Here is a 26,654-nt window from a genome sequence, read left to right as displayed (position 1 = left end):
GTCTGAATTTTGTAATATTTATAAAACAAATATTTCTAAAAGGTATATAAAAAGCAAGTAAACAGCGCTGGGTGTGCAGGGAGTCTACGCTCCACCAACACGCACACACAAACATCAAACGTTCTAAATACATGTATACAGAACATTGCTTTACATAATAACCCGAGTATGCCTATACATACATACAATCAGGATAGGTAACAAACAATCCTTTGAGTTCCATAACTTAACAGTCCCCATTCTGCCAGCCTGTTCCTCTTCACTTCTTTTTCCTGCTTCTGTACCGATGTAACTTCATAGTGTTGCTTTTTTTTTTTTTTTTTTTTTTTTTTTTTTTTTTAAAGAGCAGGCTCCCCTCTAATACCCTTCTCTCCACAGCAGTTCTTTTCAAAACAACTGTTTAATTAGTCAAACAACTTTGAATGTAACAACAACAGCAAACACCCAGAAACATCCATGCCTTAACGGTTGGAGAACAAGAAACCACCTGGAGAACAAGAAACCCCAGACTGCATGGAGTCTCCTGAATCACCCTTCTTTGTTAATATCAACCATTTTCTTGACACGAATTACCACTCCATATATAACATTTCCCCAACTTGTATTTCAAAGGTTCACAAAAATAAGCCTTTTCGGTTACACCCTTTTACCTTAACATAATCATTCCGTAAAGGCATTAATGCTTGATTTAGAACTGAATACGTTGCCCCATATCAATAAGAAATTTCACTTCCATTCCTCCCCTATCTTCATTATAATCAGTGGAGGATCCGCTAGGGTAGATTCCCCAGGTCCTCGTTATTCCTGTTGAAATCAGGGACCAATGATTACCCTAGAAAAAGGCTAGTCAATTTGTCCTCCGAAGCCAGGTCCAAACCGTTTTGTTTTATTTATTTATTTATTTATTTTCATTACATTTCAGAGTTGGTCCAAAAATTCCATAGGGGTTTCTTTTAGACCTTGTTGGAAGCATATTCTCAATTCCCAATTCATCCATATTTTAGTATTTACTTAGCCGTTCATAATTTTAGGGATGATTAGGGTCTCAGTGGGGTCGGTCAGGGGAATGCAGTTGTTCACAGTTCCCTGAGCGGTCCCATCGGTAATCTGAGCTCGCACATGAACTCAGGTTGTTTTAAGAGTTAACTGCTTTTCTGTTTCCATAACAACTCTCTCTCGGACCCATCATGATCTCTTTGCCCCAAAGGGCTAACACCCATGATTTTAAGATCTCTGCCTAGAGCAGAGGCAGAACTATTAACATTCCTACATGCTCTTTCCCTGCTCATTCAACCTCAAACACCTTTAACACTTTCAACAACCCTTTTAACACTTCCTTTATCTTTCTCCAGCCTGTACTTCTCTAATGCCAACATCAAAGGCTCAGTCAGGGGCCAACTTAATTCCGTACCTTTTCCCTCCAAGATGCTGAAACAACATCAGTATACAACATTTCATCCTATTCTCCTTCTCAAAACCAACATTAACTGTAGCAAAACATTAGAGTTTAAAGTTCCATTTAGGGGCCACTTTTCTCCACATTCCAGCTTATAAAGCGGCCACCATTGATTACAATATTTTATCAATGTTTTCCTGTTCACACTTCCACCGGCAGATCCTCCAATATCCTTCCAGTGACTCAAAACACATCCTAACGCACTTTTCTTAGGAATTTCACTGCTTACTCGCCCCCCCATTTTCCAGTTTACACTTTCAGAATACACGTGTTACTTACAAAAGCGTATCACAAAAACGTATCACTCACAAAATTACAGGCACGCAATATCTTTCAGTAGCGATGTCACAAAGCTACTATTACCAGCAATATTGCTAAAATCACAATAACAATAGTCAGAGTCAAATTCCACATGCGATAAGTCAGAAAACCGAACTGTGTAACACCATAACGATATCTTTCTTATAACAATGCCACGAACCTACTATTACCACCAAAAAAATAGCCAAAATCACAGTAACAATAACCAGAGTTAAATACCATACTCCATGAGTCAGAAAACCGAAATAAACAACACAATTCCAGATGGACCTTAAAGCGAGCTCTTTCCTTAAGGTCCCCAAATATACTTATGGTGCTTACCACAAAGTATATACCAAACACTGCCTCGCAGAAGATCACCTTCTGACTTACAGACAGTTCCAGATCCAGATGGACCCCAAGGTCCCCAAATATACTTGTGGTACTAACCACAAAGTATATACCAAACACTGTCCTGCAGAAGTCACCTTCCGACTTACTGGACAGTCCCAGATGACCAGTCTACCAGAAAACCAAACCAGAATAAAGAATATACTCACTTACAATGATGGGGTCCTTGTCTACCTCCGCAGTGATCCGGTGAGTCGAGGAGTCCCTCCGGGAAATCCCGGGGGTACCCTAGGGAGTCCTGTCCCCAGCGGGTCCTGCGGTCCGGCAGAGAGGTTGTCCCATCTGGGGTGCCAGATTGATTCAAGGATCGAAGCCGAAATTCCTTTAAGTGGTATATTCTTTATTGCAGCGCTGGATGCACGGGGGATCTCTCCACCTATCGTGCATGCCCAAAGCGGAAAGCAGTCTTGAATTTATACAATCAATCTATCAATATTCTACAAGCACCTATACATATGCATTACCTATCCCCGCCTTCCCTCGCTTCTCATGCTAATTAGCCTTTTGGCACCTTGCGCCTGCGTAGAGCCTCCCAAGAATTGTGGGCAGGGGTCTTTGGGACGTGGGCAGGGGTCTTTGGGAGGAAGATCCCGAGTCTTCCTCACAGTGTACTTTTCACCTTTGGTCAGGAATCTGCTGAATTGGCACGTTTCTTAATTGCGAGAGCTGGTTGTTGCCAATTCTTCCGTTTGTTGTATCTTTATAATGAATTCCAATGTCCAATTTTGAGATTTATAGTCCTTACATTTGTTTCTCTGTCCGTCTGCCGCTTCCTTATCATGAGTTCCAGTGTCTTGTTTCGAGATATACAGTCCATGTCTGGGGATTGTCCTTGCCTCCCCAATGCCTCCCCAATACCTCCTTAATCACTGTATTTCCTCGCAGACGTGTTGGCTTTAACCTTTTATTTTACAGCTCTTGTGTGACAGGCTTCGGCGGGGGGTGCCCACAAAGGGGTTTAGGTGTGTCCACAGAGAACTGTTTGCGGTGCTTATTTCATTTCTTCCTGCCTTCTTCCCTCGTGTTTCTTGGCCGATCCATTGGTGCCTTTGGTGAGAAGGGAAGCATTGCCCTTGCCTGGCATCCCCACCTGCACAAGTGCTGCCAACTGAATGCCTCAGGGATGCCGAAGCCCTCCCTGCCCCCAGCCTAACTCTGCTGTGCCAGTGAAATGTGGCTGCGGAGTTAGGCTTCTGCATAGAGAAAGGTCTGATGGCTGTGCATTTCCCACCACTGGTCATAGTCTGACCAGTGGTGGGAAATGTGCTGCAATCACCAGAGAATATCCTATGCCAGGGCTTCTTCAGCACTAACACTGCTCTGATGTAGGTGAGGAGCTCAGTCACGAACACCTCAGGGAAAGAATTGTGTTCCCCTACTGGAGAAAGCAGTGCTCCTACTGGAGAAAGCAGTGCTCTATCTCAATCTTGGGTTTAAGAAGCATTGCCTTATTTTTTCCTCAGTTGTTCAAAGGTTATTTTTAACTTGTGCTTGTATGTTTTCTTGCTTCGTGTTCTGACTCACTTGCAGCCTGCTTTTTAAGAGCTCTCAGAGGGTGTAGCTCTGGAGATGGCTAAACCCCTGCTGTTAACTAGCAGAGATTGCTCTCCTTCTTGTAGCTCCTCTTGATGTTTGAGCCAGGGCCGTGACTTGCATTTTCTGATGCACCGTGCTCCTTTATCTAGATATGTGTAAGTATTGATAGATAGTTTGGGAATTGGGTACCTACATGCCTTTGAGATTGTATGCATCTGAGGTGCTTTCCAAAAGTAACACAGGAAATACGGAGGGGGAAAAGGGAACGGGATTTCAGGTCAACTGCAGAACTCTCCTTTCTTCACTGGAAATAAAGTATCAGCACTTTTTTTTTTTTTTTAAAGTGCTAGTCTGAACAGATGCCTTCTGACGTTTCCATTCATCTTACTTTGTAACCTGGAGTGCCTCGGAAATGAGTGTGCTAGCCTCTAAATTATGGAGAAGATGATTCTTGAAGTTATTGAGGCACACCTGGGGGACAGTGCAGTCATTGGTCCCAGCCAACATGGGTTCATGAGGGGTAGGTCCTGCTTAACAAATTTGATTTTCTTTTATGATAAGATCACCTGTCTAGTTGATCAAGGGAAACCAGCTGATGTGATCTTTTTGGACTTCAGCAAGGCTTTTGACACGGTTTCCCATAGGATCTTACTGGACAAAATGTCCAGCATACAGCTAAACAAAAACATCATACGATGGGTGAGCAATTGGCTGACGGGCAGGGCTCAAAATGTTGTGGTTAATGGGGCCACATTTGGCTGGTGGATGATCACTAGTGGGGTCCCTCAAGGCTCCGTTTTAGGGCCAGTCCTCTTCAATGTCTTTATAAATGATTTGGATGTAGGACTAAAAGTTGTTCTGAGCGAATTTGCCGACAACGCTAAACTTGGAGGAGTTGTGGACTCGGATGAGGGTGGAAAGGCCTTTCAGGGAGAACTGGACAGATTGGAGAGCTGGGCGATTGTAGTGGGTTTACGTGGCAAGGTTTTGGTAGCAGGGGACCATAGGGGTGGTTTCTGTGAGAAGGATCTAGAAGCTGCCCCATGTTTGGTAAGGGCCCCACTGCTGACCAGAGCCGAGCCAATAAGCAATGTTGTTTTGCGCCTCTGTGAGAGCATATTTAAGACAGGGGAAAAAAAACGCTGCGCCACACAGCAGCTGGGAGAGTGAAGGGAGTGAGGAACAGCCTTGCAGGCGCCAAGGTCAGTGAAGAAGGTGGGGGAGAGGTGCTCCAGGCGCCGGAGCAGAAGTCCCCTGCGGCCTGTGGTGAGGACCATGGTGAAGCAGGCTGTCCCCCTGCAGCCCATGGAGTACCACGGTGGAGCAGGGTTCCACGCTGCAGCCCGTGGAGGAGACCACAGTGGAGCAGGTGGCCCTGCACTGATGGAGGCTGCCGCCTGTGGAAGACCCTTGCCGGAGCAGATTCTGGGCCGGACCTGTAGCCCGTGGAGAGGAGGCCACGCAGGAGCAGGTGACCTGGCAGGAGCTGCTGCCCGTGGGGGACCCAGGTTGGAGCAGTTTGCTCCCGAGGGATGGACCACGTGGTACGGACCCATATCTGGAGCAGCTCTGGAAGAGCTGCTGCCTGTGGGAAGCCCATGCTGGATCTGTTTGGAAAGGACTGCATCCCATGGGAGGGACCCCATGGTGCAGGGATGAGAGTGACTGAGAAGGAGCGGTGGAGACAAAGCACTATAGACTGACCACAACCCTTGTTCCCCTGCACTGCTCGGGGGGAGGAGGTGGAAGAGGGTGGATGCAGGGGAAGATGTTCTTGTTTCCTTTCCTTTGTTTCTCACTTCTCTAGCTTGTTAGTAAAAGGAAATAAATCTTACTATCTCCCTATGCTGAGTCTGTTTTGTCCGTCACAATAATTACTGCGCAATCTCCCCGTCCTTATCTCAACCATTGAGCCCTTTGCGTTGTATTTTCTCTCTCTTTCCCTTTGAGGAGGGGGAGTGAGAGAGCGGTTGTGGTGGAGCTCGGCTGCCCACCCAAGTAAAACCACCACAGTGTCTCAGAATAAGCTATGCAGAACTTATTTTATAACACTTGTTTTATTTCTTAAAATGTACTGGAGAACAGATAACACTGATTTATCTGATTTTTTTTTTTATTTTTTATTTTTTCATGAAGTGAGATATTTTGCATCAGATGATGCTTCTAGTTTCCTGTGGAGTTAGGATAGCATTGCATTGTTTTTTTGGTGTTGAAAGTGGAAACAACTCAACTACAAGTCCTTATAACCAATAACACAACCAAGCTCAACCTTCCTAGACATGTTACTTTGCTTTAAGCTAACTGTACTCTTGTTCTGGGTAAGAGTATGGGTAGTATCTAAGATGACTGGGGAAGAACTGGAACGATGGAAGTTCAGATCTTCACCATGCCCTTCAGAACAGATGACTTACTATACTGTCGGTGCACTTATGCTTCTCTTGATTTATCTTTCCAGAATATGGTATCAAGTTTTCGTGTGTCTGAACTGCAAGTGTTGTTGGGCTTTGCTGGACGTAATAAAAGTGGACGGAAACATGACCTCCTGATGAGGGCACTGCACTTACTGAAGAACGGATGCAGCTCAGCAGTGCAGATAAAAATCCAAGAACTCTATAGGTGTCGGTACCCAAGGACAATTGAAGGACTCTCAGACTTATCAGCTATAAAACCCATCGTTTTCAATTTGGACAGTAGTTCCTCTCCTGTGGAGCCTGACCTGGCTGTTGCTGGGATTCACACGCTCTCTTCTACTTCAGTCACGCCTCAGTCTCCTTCCTCCCCTGTCAGCTCCGTGCTTCTCCAGGACACTAAAGCTCACTTTGAGATGCAGCAGCCGTCCCCTCCAATTCCACCTGTTCATCCTGACGTTCAGCTGAAAAGCCTGCCTTTTTATGATGTGCTAGATGTGCTCATAAAACCTACAAGTCTAGGTAAGTGTTTGATAGTACTGCAGGTTGTTTAATTTGGATGATAGGTATTGCTTATGACAGCGCGAAGTCCAGGCTTACTTTTTTTTTTTTTTTTTTTCCAGCTGGGGAAAAGTGGAAGTTCCCTTCCCTTCTTAGTGCTGGCACTGCCCTTTCTCTACCTCTTGCCCCCCAAAGGGCCAAGCCCCGCTTTAGTAATAATAAAAAAAAGTATTGTGTTCTGCTGATACCCTAGATTTAAAGATAAACGTGACTCTCTTTTCAATGCTTCTTCAATTACTTCTGTCTGAATGATTTGGACCTAAAGTATCTGTTTGATACAAGGGAGGAACACCTGTCAGGCCAGCAGGAGAAAGATTTCAGGGTCAGTAGTTAAGTTCCTGCAGTGTAATGAGAACAAGTTCACCGTTTTGTTAGCTTGTATTTATCTCGTTGCAACAGAGGCAACAGTTCTGCAGGTTCTGGCATCTTGCATTGAGATGCTTTCTTTGGGCATCAAATGCTGAATTTTGTGCTTGGTTTACTGGTAGCTTCTCAGCCTGCTGGCTGTCGCCATACTGGATGTTAAAATGCAGAGAAGATCTTTGTCTTCCAAACAACTCGAAGTCTGAGTTAGCTTACTCAAATGCCTCATTCTTGAGCCTATTTATTTAGAAATAGGCTTGAAATTTAACTCTTTTTTTTTTTTTTTTTTACCTTATAGGGTAGAAAATGTTCTGTGATGATTTAGCAATACTGTTTAGAAACACTGTTAGCATTTTGCAAGCTGTTTGCATCCCGCTAAACTCTTTATTTTTTTAAGTGATAAGCGTCTTAGGTTGTGACATTTTACCGAAGTGAGGCATATGCTAGTCATCCTCCAGTATCTAAAGCAGCAAGCATTACTAGCAAGTGTTCCTTACGCTACTTGTAGTCACTTGTGCTTGTGTCATGACATCCTGTTAGGGAGAGGGTCCCTCTCCCTATTATTGTCTTAATGCATGGATGGGCTTGATATTAATGTGTGCTTTGGTATTGTCTGACTCTACAGCTCATCCCAGCTTCTTCCTCCTCCTCCTCACGTTCACTCTATACAGTAGCTGAATACATTAATTATATTCCTTTGTTGCAGGAAGAACGGCCAAAAACACGACAGACACCAGTATGGTCAGATCATGCTCTCCCTTTATTACCCGAATAGCCTGACTTTTATAGCAAACTTAACAGGGGCGGACAGTGTCTCACACAAGATTATTGGTCAAAAGCACTCAGACAAACAACTGCAAGAAAACAACCCCCTTGTGATTAGCAGTCACGTAGTAGATCCCGTCCTTGAAGCCAGCTGCTGGCAACAATATTTTTCTAAATTCCTCAATCGGGTGATGTGGGAACACTGTCATGGGAACTTCTCATAGTCGTCCTGGTAGCTTGGTTTGCTCAGCTGCAGCAAGTCATGGCCTCCTTGCTCTTTCAAAAATCCCTCAACGTTCCTTAATTATCCTGTATTACAGGACAACTGTTGGCTCATAGTTAACCAGGCTTGTTGCCAGATGTGTGGTCACCTTCTCCCATCTAATGTGGTGTGTCCTCTGCATTGTATTTCTGTTATGCAGTTACTGGTTTTGGTCAGTGATATCTGGAGGCAGCAGTAATATGCTGGAAAACAATCTGTAACAGCTGTTTTCAGTTTTGGAAATGCTTGCTTCTTAAACTGAATGCTTCATCAGGGTGTCAGTGTGTTATAGTTAAAGTTGCATGAAAATCCTCTTTCCCTTGAAAACTGTAGGCTCTCTTGGTGTTGCACAGCTCTCATAGAAGTAGGGTTATCTGATTCTCCAATGTCTGTATGTGGGTGAGAGGGACAGAAGGAATGTAACTGAGTACCTGCTTGCCTTAAAATTCTTCCCTGCCACACAATATCTGAGGATGGCAGCAGCTGGAGCTGCAGCTCTACGTGAGGAGTAGGTAAATGAGAAGTGAGGAATGGCTTGCTGCGTAAATAATGAATTAGTGACTTTAGCGTGGGTTCGTGAGCAAATTTGAAAGAAACCCTTATTAAATATTTTCAGATTGATATGGGTAGATCATAGTCCAAGTTAATAGATATGGGTGGCTGAGACATGAAATAAATGTGTGTTTAAGAATTCAGAAATCAAACGGGCACGTAGCTCAGTGCTAGGAGTATAGTCTGCTTCATTGCAGCTCTTTGAAAGGCATCTACATATGTATTCTTTTATGAGGCCATAAGAGCGGCTGTGGATGTGGGATTTAGCTTTAATCCACCACTTGGTACAGTACAAGTTTCAATTTTAAATGTGTCCCAATATTTTGAAATATAAAATGCTGTCTAACATGTGCATGATACCATGTGTTTGAATTGCTCGAGGAACTTGCGTGTGTTTTTATTCCACCTGGATTTGTCCTTTTTGTATGTTTTCCAGGCAGATTTTTCTTCTCTTAATGTTACAGTGTATGTGACAGCCTAGCTCTTCCATTTGGCTGGTTTAATGGTGTTGTTTTTAGGCTTGTTCTTCTTGCTGGATACTTTAAACTGTTGGACAAGTCTAGTCTACCTTTATTTCAGGTCAAGTTTTCTAACTGTTCAAGTGAAAAGAACTATGTACATACTATAAATCCTTAATACAAAAATACTATTGCCTGCCATCGCTGACAGACAAGTAGGATTCTGATATGCAAGTTATCTTTATTTCTGGCTCCCTCCCTAAAGTTTAGTGCTGACTATTCCCAGATGCAGAGTGCAGCTGGCTTCTTTGGCATTAGGAGTTGTTCCCTACCTTCCTCCCCCAACAACTTAGCTACATCTAGCTGTTTCTGCACTGAGTAATTTTCCAGCTGTCCATTAATAGCTCCTGGTGTGCACTTTCCCATTATAGTACCTTAAAATAGTTGTAAACATCTCTCTGGTGGTACTTTCTCCAGGTACCCAGTGTTACATTTTGTTGTTTGTACCTTTCTTCCCCTGAGGATTACAGTGCAGGTTGCCAAACTTGTTTAGTACTGAAATGTAATGTGATATTAGCCATCTGAATATAGCTGAATGAATGATTTGTTCTGTTGCTTTCCTGTTGACAGTGGCTTGCAGTTCAACAACAATTTGTTTGTGTTCTTAAATGACCTGTGTGTTGTTTCAGGAAAAAACTCACTTGCAGGTCCTGTTCTAATCAATTATTTTAATCATAATGGCTAAACCTCCTCTTGTCTCTTTTTTTTTTTTTTTTTTTTTTTCTAGTACAGAGCAGTATTCAGAGGTTCCAAGAGAAGTTTTTTATCTTTGCTTTAACACCTCAGCAGGTCAGAGAAATCTGTATTTCCAGGTAAGAAGTGTTTGGCATAGTGTGGTAACCACTTTTACAAAAGTTCAGGACAAGGGGATTCTTTATTTTTTGATGCATCCCATAAGCTTGCAGGTGGGGAATGATGATCTGCATGATAGTTATGCTGAATTAATCTGTTCTGGCTTCTTCTGGAATTAGCACAGAATTTTTATGTAGTTGGGGTAAATCTGATGCTATTGAGGAGCTGATAATTATTTGAAACGGTAATTGTTACTATTTAGAGAGGTGGTAGGCTTTTATTCCCTGCGTGTTTCCTGGCTGCAGGAATGGAAGGCTGCTTTTATCTTTTGTCCCGGGATTCATGTTCTTACAGGACCTGTGATGTGAACAGTCTTTTTGGATAGCAAAAAAAAACCTGTTGTGTCCCGTCCGTTCCCCGCCCCCCCCCCCCAGCATCATACTTTTGTTACTATAAGCTGTTGACAGAGCTTGGTGATCCTAAAGTCATGCTTAACTTGCAGTACCTAATCGGGGTGTCGCTCATAAGACTTGTTCATAACTTAACAAAATAAGAGCAAAACTTAGTGATGGGATAGGTGTATTAGTTCTTTCTGCATATGACTGGATTATGAGACCTGCTGTCTAAATAGGTGCTTCTCTTTTCCTTTCTCTTTGTCATAGGGACTTCTTGCCAGGGGGCAGGAGAGATTACACAGTCCAAGTTCAGCTAAGGTACCTGTTTCATGATATTCCCTTTATGTTATATTAGCTAATCAAGAAGTTATGTCTTGATGTTTGTGGAGACACGTGAATGTAGTGACACTTGAAAATTATGCTTTCTCTTTTTTGGGATATAGGTTATGCCTGGCAGAGACAAGCTGTCCTCAAGAAGATAATTACCCTAATAGTTTGTGCATTAAAGTAAATGGGAAGCTGTTTCCATTGCCGGTAAGCTTGTGCTTGCACGTATTTGTGGTTTCTTTGACTTGGGGTGTTTGTCTTTCTGTAATGCTAGCTTGCTAAAATAATCCAGCACTTTATTATCACTCAAATTTCTCCAGATATTAATGTTAACAAATGCCCGGATTGTGTGCCTCTGTGAGGTAGCCGTTACTGCTATCAGCCATGATACAGCTATCGCATGGCTTAATTACATTTTAGCCAATTGTAGTAAGCCTCATCTGTGCAGGCAATACAACAAGAACACGAGGCATCTTCTTTATGGGTCTTAAAATTGAGTTTGACTTGATTGGCAGTAGCCCTCACTGGTTAGTATATCTATTTGTGTACTGGTGCGAGTTCCTACTTGTTGTGAGGAAACATCATCTTGTGGATGTTTGTATACTGTTCTGTACCTCTCTGGTTAGAGCAGCGTTCATTGCAGGGATGATGAGCGGGCATGTTGTAGGGCTCCCAGCAGTTGCTGGAATAGAACAGTGTTAGCAGTCAGGCACTTTGGTTTCTACTGTAAAAATTACTGGGTGGGGCAGGGCCACCTTGAGTCTCGAATATATGTGAAAAGGGAGCAGCATTCCTATTAAACAGGTATTTCTGTACAACAGAATGGGGGAAGCTCTTACCTAATTCATTCTGAAATGCTTCTGGAAGATGGAAAAATAGTTTTTCCAGCAGTATATGTAAAATGTTTGGTGGGAATGGAGGTGTGAAATGTTATCCACCTTCTTGGCATGTCAGATATGTTTATCATGTCCTGTTTTTCCCTTGTGCTGCCTCCCCTTCATGTGCAACCATGACTTTCTTGTCTCTCAACCTAAATTACTCTACCTGCTTCTATAACGATTGCACCACTCTTCTGTCTTCAGCATCTAAAAGTGTTTCTTTGAGACATTTCCTGGTCAGTACTTCCTGCAGACACAAGCTGTTCTGTGATAAACTTGAAGGTTTTCCTTTCTTCAAGCAACCCAAAAGAATTGGGTCTGATGTTTATCCTGTGGATATCAATGACTGATTCTTCTCAGTCTTGTTAATATACCTTATACTTGTTACACTGTGTTATGCTATCCATTTTATGTGTAACATGCTACAGTTGTAGCAAAAATTCTCTGTGATTTTTGGATTTAAATCTGAAGCAAAGTGAAAGTCCTGTAGGTTCTTTCTGCACGCTGTAAGATGGCTTGTTGTTCTGTTCAATAGAAACCTGAAGTGAGGAAGCAAATAAAATGACTTTTGTCTTGGCAACTTTTCTGCCTCAGAGACAACAATTGTCCGCTTCAGTAGTGTTAAGTAACTAATCGGTGATACCAGTCTCTGTTGTCAACTTGTACAATTCTTAAATGAGTACTGTTCTGCCTTTTCCTCATATAGCAGTTCATGCCTCTGCAGATGTCTGAATTATTCTAGGTTATCTCCTTGGCTGCGATTCTTATCAGAAACTTCAGAGAAGTGCTGCTAGTGTGCCAATACTGCTTTAGGTTGTGCCAGCTCGTGCTACCACAGTGTTTTCTTCTGTTCCTGCAACTGTCTGTGTCTACCTCTTACAGTGTGTCTTCTGACTTGAAAAGAATAAACATGGAGCATTGCATGCTGGCGTCTTGGCAAGTAACGAGGATTTTATATGTAATGTCTACAACAGGTGATTCTCCTGTTGCCTTCTCATGTGAGTGTAGGCAAGACAAAACCCAAAAGTCCAAAGAAGTAACCTGCTTTTCTTCCAAGGAAACCTCTCTAGACCACTGCAGGTCTCTTTCAAAGAACAAAAATGAAATCTGTCAAGGCAGGCTGGAAATGACCACATGGAAGAGCAATCAGACTTTCTTTTGATACTTTTTTTTGTTTGGTTACAGCAGAGTCCACATGTTTTGACTGTTATGGTTCTTGGAAGAAGTATGGAAGACTTAGACCCAAATAACTCTGGCACATGCTAGCTGCTAGAATTGGCAACCTAACTGAGCAGTATTAGGCCATGCTGGTTGTGATAGGCAAGCAGAGCATTCTCTCTTTAAGTCCCAGAAGGCTAGGAACAGAAGACCTTAATGTGTTTTAGGAGTACAAGATTGAGTCTGACCCCTGAGGGTCTTTGCTTTGTGGGAGAAAACATCAAAAGCTTGACTGAATTGAAGCATGTGAGCAGTGGTCAGCCTTCAAAAAGGGAAAAATGGGAGATGTGTAAAAAAGCAAAGAATGCAACTATTTTTTTTATTTTTATTTTTTTGGCATCTGCTGCTTCCATATTCTGTGATAAAGCACACGTGGGAAGACTCCTCATAGCTATTGTCACTTATCTGGGGCGAGAACCAGTTTTGGAAGACTTCTTTCAGCAATTGCTGTCCTCTGCTCTGGCCTGGCAGACCTGGGTCCCTGTTCTGTTGCTGCAGGCAGTAGCCCTGTGCAAATGATTAATAAAGGGCAGTACTGAAGTACAGCCATGGGTGGGCTTTCCAGGGAAGAGTATGGACTAGTGGTAGAACTGCTCTGGAAACCTGGTAAATGACAACTATTGAGTCCTCCCTGGATTAAGGGCAGTAGTTATCCAGTGGTTATCCTATGGTAGTATGCTCTTCCAGTAAGCAGAAGAGGCTTCCAGTTCTGAGTTGCATGAGATGACTTCTGTGTCAAGACAAAAGATACACCAGAAGTTCTGGTCTTGCTTACGTGCTAGCTATGAAGGCAAATATTTGGGGGGGGAGGGAAGGAAAGTGTCTGGAAACTTCAGAAATACTGCCTAAATGCCGTGTGAAGATATTCCTAAAATTCCGCCTTGGAGCTAAGAATTAAATGAAACATCGAGGCTATCATTCCTAATCCTTGAAATAAATTAAAAATGGCAAGACAGTCTGTTTTATACTGGGTTGCCTGATCCACGGTTTGAAGAGGTGGCCTGGGAATATTGGCTGTGCTGCGCTTCTGGTGCAATAAAACTGTGTAGAGACGCTCCTGCTCAGGTTCCTACCGAAGGCTGGAAGTTGTGCTGACTCTACTAGTACAGGAGCTCTCCAGATTGCTTTCCCATATCATTAGGTGAACATTGAACATGTGCTGTGTGCTCTGTGGGAGAGTTTCTGATGAAGTAGCATACATCAGCAATTGTTGCTTATTTCTAGTTTTTATTTTCAGAACTCTTTCACAGTAACTCTGTTTTTAAGCATTAGACCACGAGATTTTTCTCACAACACACACATTCCACTAATTTTCTTCAGACAGGACCTTCTGTGAAGCTATTTTATTTGCGATTGCAGTGGCGGGCATCCCACTAATTAGGAGCACATTATAGGCATTATAGTAAACAAATCATAATCTTTCTCGATGCTCCTCTATATGTAAAATTTTTTTTCAACCCTTTAATTTCTCCTTTTTTTTTTTTTTCCTCTCCCCTTTCTTATGTTTTGAGAGCTTGTGATCTTTGTTTTACTGTTCCCACACTGCTCATCCTGTTTTTCTCAAGCTTCTACCTCATTTTGGAACAGTGAGGCCTTCTACTGTCCACTTATCTACTTAGCATTTCTCCTTGTTATGACTACACAGCTACCTTGGAATACAGAAAGTTAGTTCTCTACTGCAAAAACACAACTTAGTTTCTCACAATTCCCCCCTCTTCTGTTCTTACTCCTATTGTTGTTTTTGCACCTCTTCACATACCGCACTCTTGAGTTTTTCCAACATTAAGGCGCAATATTCTTCTTTGGATGTCACGAGGGATGATAGATATACAATGCCATTATTATTACAATACCAACAAATAGTTGTTTGTGGTTACCTGAATAGAATTGTCTCAAAGTTAGTTTCTCCCAAATTTTTCTAAGTCCTCAGGAAGTGTCATCTTGAGCTACTCTATGTAGGATGTTGTTTGTTGTTTTTTTCCCAAATATTTTTGAGATCAGTCAAATTTGTCCTATTTGATCTACATATATACAGCAACTAGTATTAATTACAGTGCACGCTCCTCCTTATGAGGTTATTAATACATTTAATACTATTTGATTCTAGAGTACTATTTTTGCAAACTTATCAAACTTACTTTCTAGTTCTTCAGTTATAGCTGAGATATTTACAATAGCGTTTTCTAATTTGCTCACCCCTAACCAAGGTAAAAACCACCTTGCAAAACTGTGAAATGCTAGAGAATTTTACTAGAGGATTATCTGGAGTCCGCTTAATTCTGCGTGTGGTCTCAAGGGGGTTTGGCTTTGTGGGTCTTCAATAATAGTTACATTTGGAATTATTGCCCCCAGGGTGCAAGCTCCCTTCCATCCTAGGGGCAGCATCTTCCTGGCTTTATTGCCACATAGCCAGTACCACCCCTTGTCATTCGGGACAGGCCATCCGGTTACAGGATTCTCCTGTTGTATCTTGTGTGCATTATGTATATTAGCATTCCCGTGGCTACCATATTCAGTACAGTATGGATGATTCCCTACTTCATGGATATTTCCACACCCAGGGTCAGTACTATTGCCCCCTGAGTTTTCTATCAACGTTGTTTAAAAGGCACCTTTGATAACACAGTATATTTTAGCCAGGATTATGTGTAGGGAGCTCAACTTCAAAATCTATTCCTTCCCGGGACTGAGTATGGTCTGTCACTTTTAGAAATCTAGAGAATCCAGACACAGTAGCTGCTGGAAATAGCAATCAGAGACAAGGCCTTTTTCAGTTTTTCAGTCTTTCTAGGCATCTGGGTGCAAATCCAACAATTATTTCGAGACAGACCTCGAGAGATGTTCTGTATTAATTGGAAATGCTGTTTTTTCCCTCCATCCTATCGCTAATCCATTGAGAATAGGTATTACTAAGATAAACTTAAAATACACCATTTCTATGTATATATTACACCCCTATAATAATTAAGAAAAACAATGAAAATCACAAATAAATAAGGATTCTTCTGGTGGGGGTTAAAGCCCCCCCCCCCCCTTTCTCCCACTTCCAGGGAGTGTTCCCTGGAAAGACTCCAATTCTGTGTAATTCAATCCCTTTTACTCATTAATTCATTAAGAGTCCTTTGAAGGAGAAGTTAAAGGTCTACAACAGATAAATTTAACAGTTTTAACCTTAAAAGTCTTTGTTAATGCAGTCTCTCAGGTATCAGGGTTAACTGATGCTTTTACCCAGGTATGAGTCCACCCTTTCTCAGCCGTTCTTACTGTTGTCTCAGTAGTCAGGAGCACTTGGAACAGTCTGTCCCACTCAGGTTGCAGTTTGGATTCTCTCAATGTTCACATCAGAACCCAATCTCCTTCTCGGAATGGATGGATCAGGGCTACCGAGGGTGGGTTTGAGCTAACAGTCCACGGGTCCTGAGAGATGACAAAGAGGACGACAGCCTGAGTATATAGTTCTTAAGAAAAGCATCTTTTGTCTCATTGTCTACCGTGGTTTAACCCGGCCGGCAGCTAAACACCACGCAGCCGTTCGCGCACCCTCCCCCCTCCCTCTCTGGGACGGGGGAGAGAAATGGAAAGTGAAGCCTGTGAGTTGAGATAAAGACAGTTTAATAAGACAGGAAAATAATAACAGTAATAATAATAATAATACAATGGTGATAATAGTACTACTACTAATAATGTGTACAAACAAGTGATGCACAATGCAATTGCTCACCACCCGCTGACCGATGCCCAGCCTAACCCCGAGCAGTCCGGCCCCCTCCCCCCGGCTAGCCACCCCTAGATATTGTTTAGCATGACCTCAGATGGGATGGAATACCCCTTTGGCTAGTTTGGGTCACCTGTCCTGGGTCTGTCCCCTCCCAGCTCTTACTGCACCCCCAGCCTGCCCGTTGGCAGGACAGAGCAAAAGGCTGAGATATCCTTGGCTTGGTATAAGCCAAGTATTAAATCTCCTTGAGGTACACACCGGACCTCTCCGTTCTTTTGCATCACCCACCAAGTGTATTCAGGTCCCAGGTCCCTGAGCGAAAACAATTCCACGAATGGGTTTGCCTTTTCCCGAGGCAGGAGTAGCCCAGACTGTCTTCCCCAGCATATTTCTTATGTGCACTACAGGAACTTTATCCCCTTCTACAGCACGTAACAGGTTTGATTGGGCAGGTCCAGCTCGGTTGGCAGATCCCCTAGTATTGACTAACCAGGTGGCCTTTGCCAAATGCGTATCCCAATTTTTGAATGTCCCAGCGCCCATTGCTTTCAATGTAGTCTTTAACAGTCCATTGTATCGTTCAACTTTCCCGGAGGCTGGTGCATGATAGGGGATGTGATACACCCACTCAATACCATGCTCTTTGGCCCAAGTGTCTATAAGGTTGTTTCGGAAATGAGTCCCATCGTCTGACTCTATTCTTTCTGGGGTGCCATGTCGCCATAGGACTTGCTTTTCAAAGCCCAGGATAGTGTTCCGGGCGGTGGCATGAGGCACAGGATATGTTTCCAGCCATCCGGTGGTTGCTTCCACCATTGTAAGTACGTGGTGCTTGCCATTGCGAGTTTGAGGGAGTGTGATATAATCAATCTGCCAGGCCTCTCCATATTTATATTTCAGCCATCGTCCTCCATACCAAAGAGGCTTTGACCGTTTGGCTTGCTTGATTGCAGCACATGATTCACAGTCATGAATAACCTGTGCTATAGCGTCCATGGTCAGGTCCACCCCTCGATCGCGAGCCCATCTGTATGTTGCATTTCTACCTTGATGGCCTGAGGTGTCATGGGCCCATCAGGCTATAAATAATTCACCTTTATGCTGCCAATCCAGGTCCACCTGAGCTACTTCAGTCTTAGCAGCCTGATCCACCTGCTGGTTGTTTTGATGTTCTTCAGTAGCCCGATTCTCTGAACTTGTTACAGGGTCTGCCACAGAGGTTGGAATACCCTCTGCAGGGGCAGCTTGCACTGCTACTGCTCGTTTCTCTGACCTTGTTACAGGGTCTGCCACAGAAGTTGGAATACCCTCTGCAGGGTCAACTTGCACTGCTACAGCTCGTTTCTCTGACCCCATTACAGGGTCTGCCACAGGGGTTGGAATACCCTCTGCAGGGTCAACTTGCACTGCTACAGCTCGTTTCTCTGACCCCGTTACAGGGTCTGCCACAGGGGTTGGAATACCCTCTGCAGGGTCAGCTTGCAGTGCTACAGCTCGTTTCTCTGACCCAGCCACAGGAGCTGGAGCAGCTGCAGTAGCTGGAGCAGCCGCAGGAACCAGAGCTGGAGCGGCTGCAGGAACCGGAGTTGGAGTAGCGGCAGGAGCTGGGACTGGAGCGGCTGCAGGAGCTGGGACTGGAGCAGCTGCAGAGTCCACCGTAGGGGTCACAGTGGCCGTTGGATCTGTCACAGGAATTGGAGTGGCCGCAGGGTCTGTCACTAAGTTGATAGCAGTATCAATGGCAGCTCGATAGGCATGAGCCAGGCCCCAGCACGTTACAATGATTTGTGTCACTTTGGAACTGCCAGAGTCATTACACCTTTTTTTCAAGCATTCTGCCAGTTTTTTAGGATTTTGCAGTTGTTCAGGGGTGAATTTCCAAAACACTGGGGGTGCCAACTGCTCTAGATGCCTGCCCATATCCTCCCATACTCCCTGCCACCCACAACTATACTGCCTCCGGGCAGATCTCCGGATGAGCTTCCTAAGTAGTTGTTTAACTTTAAGCAGAATCTGAAGCGCATTCAGGAGGCAGAACAAGAAGACTATGCTGGTCTGAGTATCCCAAGGATATTCAATATCTTGTAACAAGTTCGGAGGATAAGAGTGTGGTGAAGGAGGAAGGGAGAGTGATCAAGTAAGAAAAAATATCTTCCCCTTTCCCCTCCACAGATTGACTCCCTAATGAAAAAAGGCAACAGGTATAATAGCTGATAGTTTCCAAAATACAGTTTCCAAAGTATAGAGTCGACGATGTTACTGAGTACAAATACCAAGTTAGAGTCATGACCAGATATTTCATCGTCTCATAAGCCACTGTTACAACACTCAGTACCATAATGATCTGAAACCAGGGCCCGGAGAGGATAAACAACATGACAGAGAACAAATACGGAAAATAATGTGCTATAATACTCAATTTGGAAAACAGGCATAGCAGACTTGAGATTAAAGCAATCAGCATTATGACAAGTGACTATGAAGCAGGTCTAATCCTTACACCAATTTTAGTTTAACACACTCTGGTCAGATCTGCCGTTATCTCAACCTTTCGAGCCCCACGTTGGGCGCCAAAAAGACTGTCGTGGTTTAACCCGGCCGGCAGCTAAACACCACACAGCCGTTCGCGCACCCTCCCCCCTCCCTCTCTGGGACGGGGGAGAGAAATGGAAAGTGAAGCCTGTGAGTTGAGATAAAGGCAGTTTAATAAGACAGGAAAATAATAACAATAATAATAATAATAATAATACAATGATGATAATAGTACTACTAATAATAATGTGTACAAACAAGTGATGCACAATGCAATTGCTCACCACCCGCTGACCGATGCCCAGCCTAACCCCGAGCAGTTCGGCCCCCTCCCCCCGGCTAGCCACCCCTAGATATTGTTTAGCATGACGTCAGATGGGATGGAATACCCCTTTGGCTAGTTTGGGTCACCTGTCCTGGGTCTGTCCCCTCCCAGCTCTTGCTGCACCCCCAGCCTGCCCGTTGGCAGGACAGAGCAAGAAGCTGAGATGTCCTTGGCTTGGTATAAGCACTGCTCTGCAACAATTAAAACGTCAGCATGTTATCAGCACTCTTCTCATCCTAAGCCAAAACACAGCATTCCACCAGCTACTACGAAGAAAATTAATTCTGTTCTAACTGAAACCAGGACATTGTCTCAAATTGAGGTAATTCATTCCCTTTGTACAGCAATCCAAATAATATTTCACATGGTGAAACTCCCACATCGTTTCTTGGTGCAGTTTGAATTCAGAGAAGTGCCAAAGGTAAGCGCTTTGTTTGGGGAAGCCGAGTTTCCAGAACTTAGTCAATTACTTCCTTACTGTCTGATCTTCTCCACCCTTGCAGAAGAGGAAGGATGCCAAGGAGTGTGAAGTTTCCACTTGATTCCTAGAGTCCACATTAGCCCTTGCAATATTTCTGACATAAAGTGATTTCCTCGATCAGTCGGTATTTTCAACAGTTCCATACCTGGTAGTTATTTGTTCTAGAATTATTTTAGTTACCATGTTCGCAGCAGCAGATACTGAAGGGAAAGCTTCCACTCACCCTGACAAATGATCTACTGAGACTAATAAGCATTTAAATCTACCTACTCTAAGGAGTTCTGTAAAATCTACCTGTACATTTTGGAAGCGTTGAATTCCTGGTTCTCGCCCCCTTTGGGCTGACTGTGGATAATTTTCCTATTTACCTTTTGACATACTACACAACTCCTGCATACTCGTTCAGCCAGAGCATATATATATATTCCTACACATACATATTTCCATAGCACAGCGTCACACATTGCTTGAACTCCCCAATGACCCTCTTGATGCAAAACAGTTAATATTTGCCTCGTTAGCACTTTCTTCAGCATTTCTCTCCCTTCAGGGAGTATCTATTTTCCTTTGGAGTTTGTGACTCCTAATTCCTTAAAAACCTCTTTCTCTTAAAACTTTTTAGTTCTTTTTAGTTTTGGGTAGGGGTAGCTCAACAATTCCCTGCATCCCCTCTGGATTTATTCTTCATTCCCCCTCAGCCACTAGATGCCCTAAATACTTGACTACTCTTTCTACAAATTTAATTTTAATTTCCAATATTTTCAATCCCTGTTTTCCCAGAAAGCTGAATAGCTTGTTAGTGGCTTCCTTCACAGCTGTTTTCTCCTGTCCTGACAATAAAAGATCATCCACATATTGTAACAGTAACACCTCCTCGGGAGGTTGGAATTGCTCCAAAATCTGTTCTAGAACTTGCCCAAATACATTGGTGGCCCTGTAAAACCCTGAAGTAAAACTGTCCATCTGTATTGCTGCTTCCACCCCCATTTCAGGGTCTTTCCAGTCATTGGTGAATATATCTTTGCTCTCAGGGTCTGAGAGTACCCCATTAACAACACCGTTATTCCAGTCTAACGATTTACTATTTGAATGCCCAATGTAATTATCAAATCCTTTCCCAACAAGTTAGTCCCTGCCTGGGGTGCATACAATAACTGCCCAGTGATCGTTCTATCCCTAGTCTCAGCTTGGTGTCCCCAAAAAGTGGCACTGTTATCCCAGTCCCTTCTACCCCCATTGCAGTTAGGGTTTCATTAGTTAGTTTAATTCCTGATACTTTACAGGCCAGCAATGACCTAGCTGCCCCATTATATTGGGTTCACAGGGTGAGGCTCTGGTAGTGGAGGGGCTGCACTGGTAACACCTGTGAGAAGGATCTATCAGCTGCCCCATGTTAGATAAGGGCCAGTTTCATCTGGCTCCAAAGGGGCCCACCGCTGCCAAGAGCCAAGCCTTGAGCAATGCAGTTTGTGCCTCTGTGAGAGCACATCCAAGAAAAGCAAAAAATAAAAAACTGCTGCACAACAGCAGCTGGGAGAGCGAGGAGTGAGAAACCTCCCTGCAGACACCAAGGTCAGTGTAGAGGAGGGGGAGTGTAGCGCAGAGGTGTTCCAGGTGCCAGAGCCGAAGCCCCCTGGTGGCCCACAGAGAGGCCCCTGGTGGGGAAGGCAGACCCCCGCAGCCTGTGGTGTACCACAGTGGAGCAGATCTCCACACTGCAGCCTGTGGAGAGGAGCCCATGCAGGAGCAGGTGATCGTGGGGGTTGGACCCCAGGGGGTCCCAAGCCAGACCAACCCGCTCCTGACGAATAAACCCCACGGCACAGACCCACACCTGGAGCAGCTCCCAAAGAGCCTGTTTTTCGCTGCCTGTGGAGAAGCCCACGCAGGACCACCCCAGGAAGGTCGGCACCCCACGAGAGGGGCCCCACAACAGAGCAGGGGGGAGAACGATTGTGAAAGAGCAGTGGAAACTTTGTGAGTGGAAACTGTTTGTGAGCAGCACCACGGACTGATGGCAGCCCCCGCTCCTAGCTCCCCTGCACCACTCAGGGCAGGGAAGAGGTGGAAGAGAGTGGATGGGGGAAGGTGCCCCCAGCTTGTTTCTCTGTTTCTCACTGCTCTAGCCTGTCAGAAATAGGTAATAAATTTTATTAATCTTCCTATGTCTGTTTTGCCTGTAACGATAATTGTGAAGTGATCCCCACTGAGGTACACTTGAGGAGCCCTTGAGGTACACTTTTTCCATTATCAGGGAACTAGCTTTCTGAGAAGCCCTGACTCCCCTATTCTGAATTTATAATAGCAATCTCTCCTCCTTCTTCCACTCCGGATATTCCTGTTTGAAGTGGCCAGCCTGGCCACACTTAAAACATCTTCTCAAAGCCTGTCCCTGCTAGGATTTAGGCTGCAACACAGGCAGGGAGTGTGAGCGGGAGATAGACTTGTGGAGCAACTCCCTGCAGGGCCTCAAGGAGAGGTATCGAGGTGAGACACCCCAAATGGGGATGGACCCCCTGCCCTGTCGCCGTCGGGCAGAGGGAGGGGATCTGGGAGGTGAGGAGGAATGGAGACAGGTCCCTGCTCGACATCGCAGGCGATGCCCTCCCCTTCCGGCCCCACCTTCCCAGGTGCCCTTACGGAACAGGTTTGAGGCCCTGGAGATTGACAGACCAGCAACTGAGGAAGAGGTAGAAAGTGTTCCCAGGAGGATGCCTAGGGCGAGGAGGTCGACTCCACGCCTCAGGACTGCCTCCACCAAGAAAGACAGGAGGGTGATTGTTGTGGGAGACTCTGTCCTTAGGGGAACAGAGGGTCCTATTTGTCGGCCTGACCCTACCCGTAGGGAAGTCTGCTGCCTCCCTGGGGCCAGGGTCAGGGACGTTGCCAAGAAAGTCAAGCGCCTGGTACGGCCCACTGACTACTACCCGCTACTGGTCTTTCAGGCTGGTAGCGATGAAGTAGCAACGAGAAGTCCGAAGGCGATCAAAAGAGACTTTAGGGATTTGGGGCAACTACTTAGAGGATCAGGCGCACAGGTTGTGTGTGCCTCTGTCCTTCCGATAGGGGGGATCGAAGCTGAAAGGTGTGCTGTTCACATAAACTCGTGGCTTCGAGACTGGTGTGACCGGCAGAACTTTGGGTTCTTTGATCACGGGAAGGTCTATGCTACACCGGGCCTGATGGCACCGGATGGGAAGGGCCTCTCTCGGAGAGGGGTAAGGATCTTTGGTCAGGAGTTGGCAGGACTGATAGATAGGGCTTTAAACTAGAGTCGAAGGGGGAAGGGGCTAAAACCAGGCACGCCGGTGAAGACCTAAGGGATGGTACGCTAGAATCAGAGGGGCTGTGTGCCAGTGAGGTCCTTCGGTTAGATCCACAAGGTGCTGAGTGTAAGGAGACGCACCTGAAATGCTTCTACACGAACGCATGCAGTACGAGGAATAAAATGGATGAGCTAGAAGTCCTGGCCCAGTCCCGCAACTACGACATCATCGGCATAAGCAAAACCTGGTGGGATGAGTCCTGTGACTGGGGTGTTGCGATAGATGGTTACAGGCTCTTCAGGAGGGACAGGCAGGGTAGGCGAGGTGGTGGGGTGGCGATGTATGTGAAGCAGGGGCTGGACTGTGTGGAGCTTCAGGTCGGCGATGGCAAAGTTGAGAGCCTCTGGGTAAGGATCAAGGGACGAACGAATAAAGGAGATGTCGTTGTGGGAGTCTATTACAGACCGCCTGGCCAGGACGATAGCGCCGATAAATTATTCTTTACAGAACTAAGAGAGGCCTCAAGATTAACTCCCCTTGTCCTTATGGGGGACTTCAACCTGCCAGACGTTAACTGGGAGTGCCACACGGCTGACACGAGCAAGTCCAGGAGGTTCATGAAGCACCTAGATGATAACTTCTTGGTGCAGGTGCTAACGGAGCCAACTAGGAAAGGTGCCCTCCTAGACCTGTTGCTAGAAAACAGAGAGGGTCTGGTGGGTGATGTGGTGATCGGTGGCCGCCTCGGTCATAGCGACCATGAAGTGGTTGAGTTCAAAATTTACGGTGACAGAAGGAAAAGTGCCACCAAAACCTCATCCCTAGATATGGGGAAAGCGGACTTCAGGCTGCTCAGGGAACTAGTCAGCAAGGTCCCCTGGGAAACTGCTCTTGAAGGCCTCGATGTCCACCAGTGCTGGTCATTCTTTAAGCGATGCCTCCTAGAAGCACAAGATCAGGCGATTCCTAAATATCGCAAGTCAGGCAGGCGGGGCAGGAGGCCGGCATGGCTGACCAGGAACATTCTGATGGAGATTAGGCGGAAACAGAGAGTGTTTCGCTACTGGAAGGAGGGCCAGGTGTCATGGAAAGAATACAGGGATGCTGTTCGTGTTTGTAGGAAGAAAATTTGTGTGGCTAAAGCACACCTAGAGTTGAAGCTGGCTGTGTCTGTGAGAGAAAATAAAAAGGTTTTTTTCAGATATGTGAATGGAAAAAGGAGAACTAAAGAATACATAGGGCCGCTCCTTGATAGGGAAGGTCTCCTCACAGAGAGTGACATAGGCAAAGCAGAGACGCTTAATGCCTTCTTTGCCTCTGTCTTCAATGCCGATGATGGGCTTCGGGACCCAGGGTGCCCTGAGCTGGAAGACTGGGACGGTGGGGATGACAAACTCCCAACCGACCCTGAACGTGTGCGGGATTTGCTACTCCACCTGGATCCCTACAAGTCCATGGGTCCGGATGGGATTCATCCCCGGGTGCTGAAAGAGCTGGCGGATGTCATCGCGGAACCTCTCTCAATTATTTTTCAACGATCCTGGGAATCTGGAGAGGTCCCGGTAGACTGGAAGCTGGCAAATGTTGTGCCGATTTTCAAGAAGAAGGGTCAGAAAGAAGACCCTAGCAATTACAGGCCTGTCAGTCTCACGTCAGTGCCTGGTAAAATCATGGAGAAGATGGTTCTCGAACTTATTGAGGCGCACCTGGGGGACAAAGCAGTCATTGGTCCCAGCCAGCATGGGTTTGTGAAGGGTAGGTCCTGCCTAACTAACCTGATTTCCTTTTATGATAAGATCACCCGTATGGTGGACCAAGGGAAACCAGCTGATGTGATTTTTTTGGACTTCAGCAAGGCTTTTGACACGGTTTCCCATAGGATCCTACTGGACAAAATGTCCACCATACAGCTAAATAAAAACATCATACGATGGGTGAGCAATTGGCTAACGGGCAGGGCCCAAAGGGTTATGGTGAATGGGGCTGCGTCAGGCTGGCGGGCGGTCACCAGTGGGGTCCCTCAAGGCTCCATTTTAGGGCCGGTACTTTTCAATATTTTTATAAACGATCTGGATGTAGGAATAGAAGGTATTTTGAGCAAGTTTGCTGATGACACCAAACTTGGAGGAGTTATGGACTCGAATGAGGGTGGAAAGGCCTTGCAGAGGGATCTGGATAGGTTGGAGAGCTGGGCGATCGCCAACCGCATGAAGTTCAATAAGAGCAAGTGCCGGGTCCTGCACCTGGGACGGGGAAACCCTGGCTGCACGTACAGACTGGGCGATGAGACGCTGGAGAGCAGCCTAGAAGAGAGGGATCTGGGGGTCGTGGTAGACAGCAAGTTGAATATGAGCCAGCAGTGTGCCCTGGCAGCCAGGAGGGCCAACTGTGTCCTGGGGTGCATCAAGCACGGCATCGCTAGTAGGTCAAGGGAGGTGATTGTCCCGCTCTACTCTGCGCTGGTGAGGCCTCACCTCGAGTACTGTGTGCAGTTCTGGGCACCACAGTATAAAAAGGACATGAAACTGTTGGAGAGTGTCCAGAGGAGGGCTACGAAGATGGTGAAAGGCCTGGAGGGGAAGACGTATGAGGAACGGCTGAGGGCACTGGGCCTGTTCAGCCTGGAGAAGAGGAGGCTGAGGGGAGACCTCATCGCAGTCTACAACTTCCTCGTAAGGGGGTGTCGAGAGGCAGGAGACCTTTTCTCCATTAACACCAGCAACAGGACCCGCGGGAACGGGGTTAAGCTGAGGCAGGGGAAATTTAGGCTTGACATAAGGAGGGGGTTCTTCACAGAGAGGGTGGTTGCACACTGGAACAGGCTCCCCAGGGAAGTGGTCACTGCACCGAGCCTGTCTGAATTTAAGAAGAGATTGGACTGTGCACTTAGTCACATGGTCTGAACTTTTGGGTAGACCTGTGCGGTGTCAAGAGTTGGACTTGATGATCCTTAAGGGTCCCTTCCAACTCAGGATATTCTATGATTCTATGATTCAGCCTTCCTTGTCTGTCCTTCCTTTGTCTCTCTTCCTCTCCTTTCCATCCTGGGCCCTCTATCTCCCCCTCTGCCTCACTACCCAGTACACTGTGAATGCCATTAGTTTCGCTCTCTACTTTTCCTTCTCATTTCCCCTCCTGGCATACACCTTCATACTATGTACACTGTTCACTACATCCTCCCACCTTCTGGAGCTTTTTCTGTATACCTGCCAGGCTTTAATCATAAAATGAACTTTAAAGAGCCCTTGGGCTACTGGGTCCTCAGGATTCATCCCCGAGTACTTTCTCATTCTGAACCCGAGTCTCTCATGTGATTTCTGTGTTGTGGGTTGTTGTTATCCCAGTTAGATAAGCAGATATTTCTGCTCTATCAGAATTACTCTCGGTCCAGGGGGGGCTGGGGGGCTGGCAGCTAAACACCACGCAGCCGTTCGCTCACCCTCCCCCCTCCCTTTCTGGGATGGGGGAGAGAAACGGGAAAGTGAAGCCTGTGAGTTGAGATAAAGACAGTTTATTAAGACAGGAAAATAATAATAATTGTTATATCTGTTGTTCAGCATGACGTCAGATGGGATGGAATACCCCTTTGG

The 26,654-nt window shown here is 45.4% G+C and overlaps 1 protein-coding gene across 16 annotated transcripts in view; it reads left to right on the top strand.

The window, feature by feature from the left end:
• The window catches only part of LOC101789923 (E3 SUMO-protein ligase PIAS2), a 51,837-nt gene that overhangs the window by 4,413 nt on the left and 20,770 nt on the right, over positions 1 to 26,654 (top strand). For all 16 annotated transcript variants that reach the window (XR_011805582.1, XR_011805581.1, XR_005261418.2 and 13 more), the window contains exons 2-5: positions 6,159 to 6,633; positions 9,860 to 9,944; positions 10,587 to 10,637; positions 10,763 to 10,853. Coding sequence is in view for 11 of the 16 variants with exons in the window: in XM_038169518.2 (XP_038025446.1) it covers positions 6,159 to 6,633; positions 9,860 to 9,944; positions 10,587 to 10,637; positions 10,763 to 10,853 (702 nt within the window). In the remaining 5 variants the exon portion in view is untranslated. The remainder of the gene's footprint in view (positions 1 to 6,158; positions 6,634 to 9,859; positions 9,945 to 10,586; positions 10,638 to 10,762; positions 10,854 to 26,654) is intronic.

Source organism: Anas platyrhynchos, chromosome W, assembly GCF_047663525.1.
Source record: "Anas platyrhynchos isolate ZD024472 breed Pekin duck chromosome W, IASCAAS_PekinDuck_T2T, whole genome shotgun sequence".
NCBI classification, from domain to species: Eukaryota; Metazoa; Chordata; class Aves; order Anseriformes; family Anatidae; genus Anas; species Anas platyrhynchos.
The sequence above is the reverse complement of the archived record's forward strand: the minus strand, read 5'-3'. Positions and strand labels throughout refer to the sequence as shown.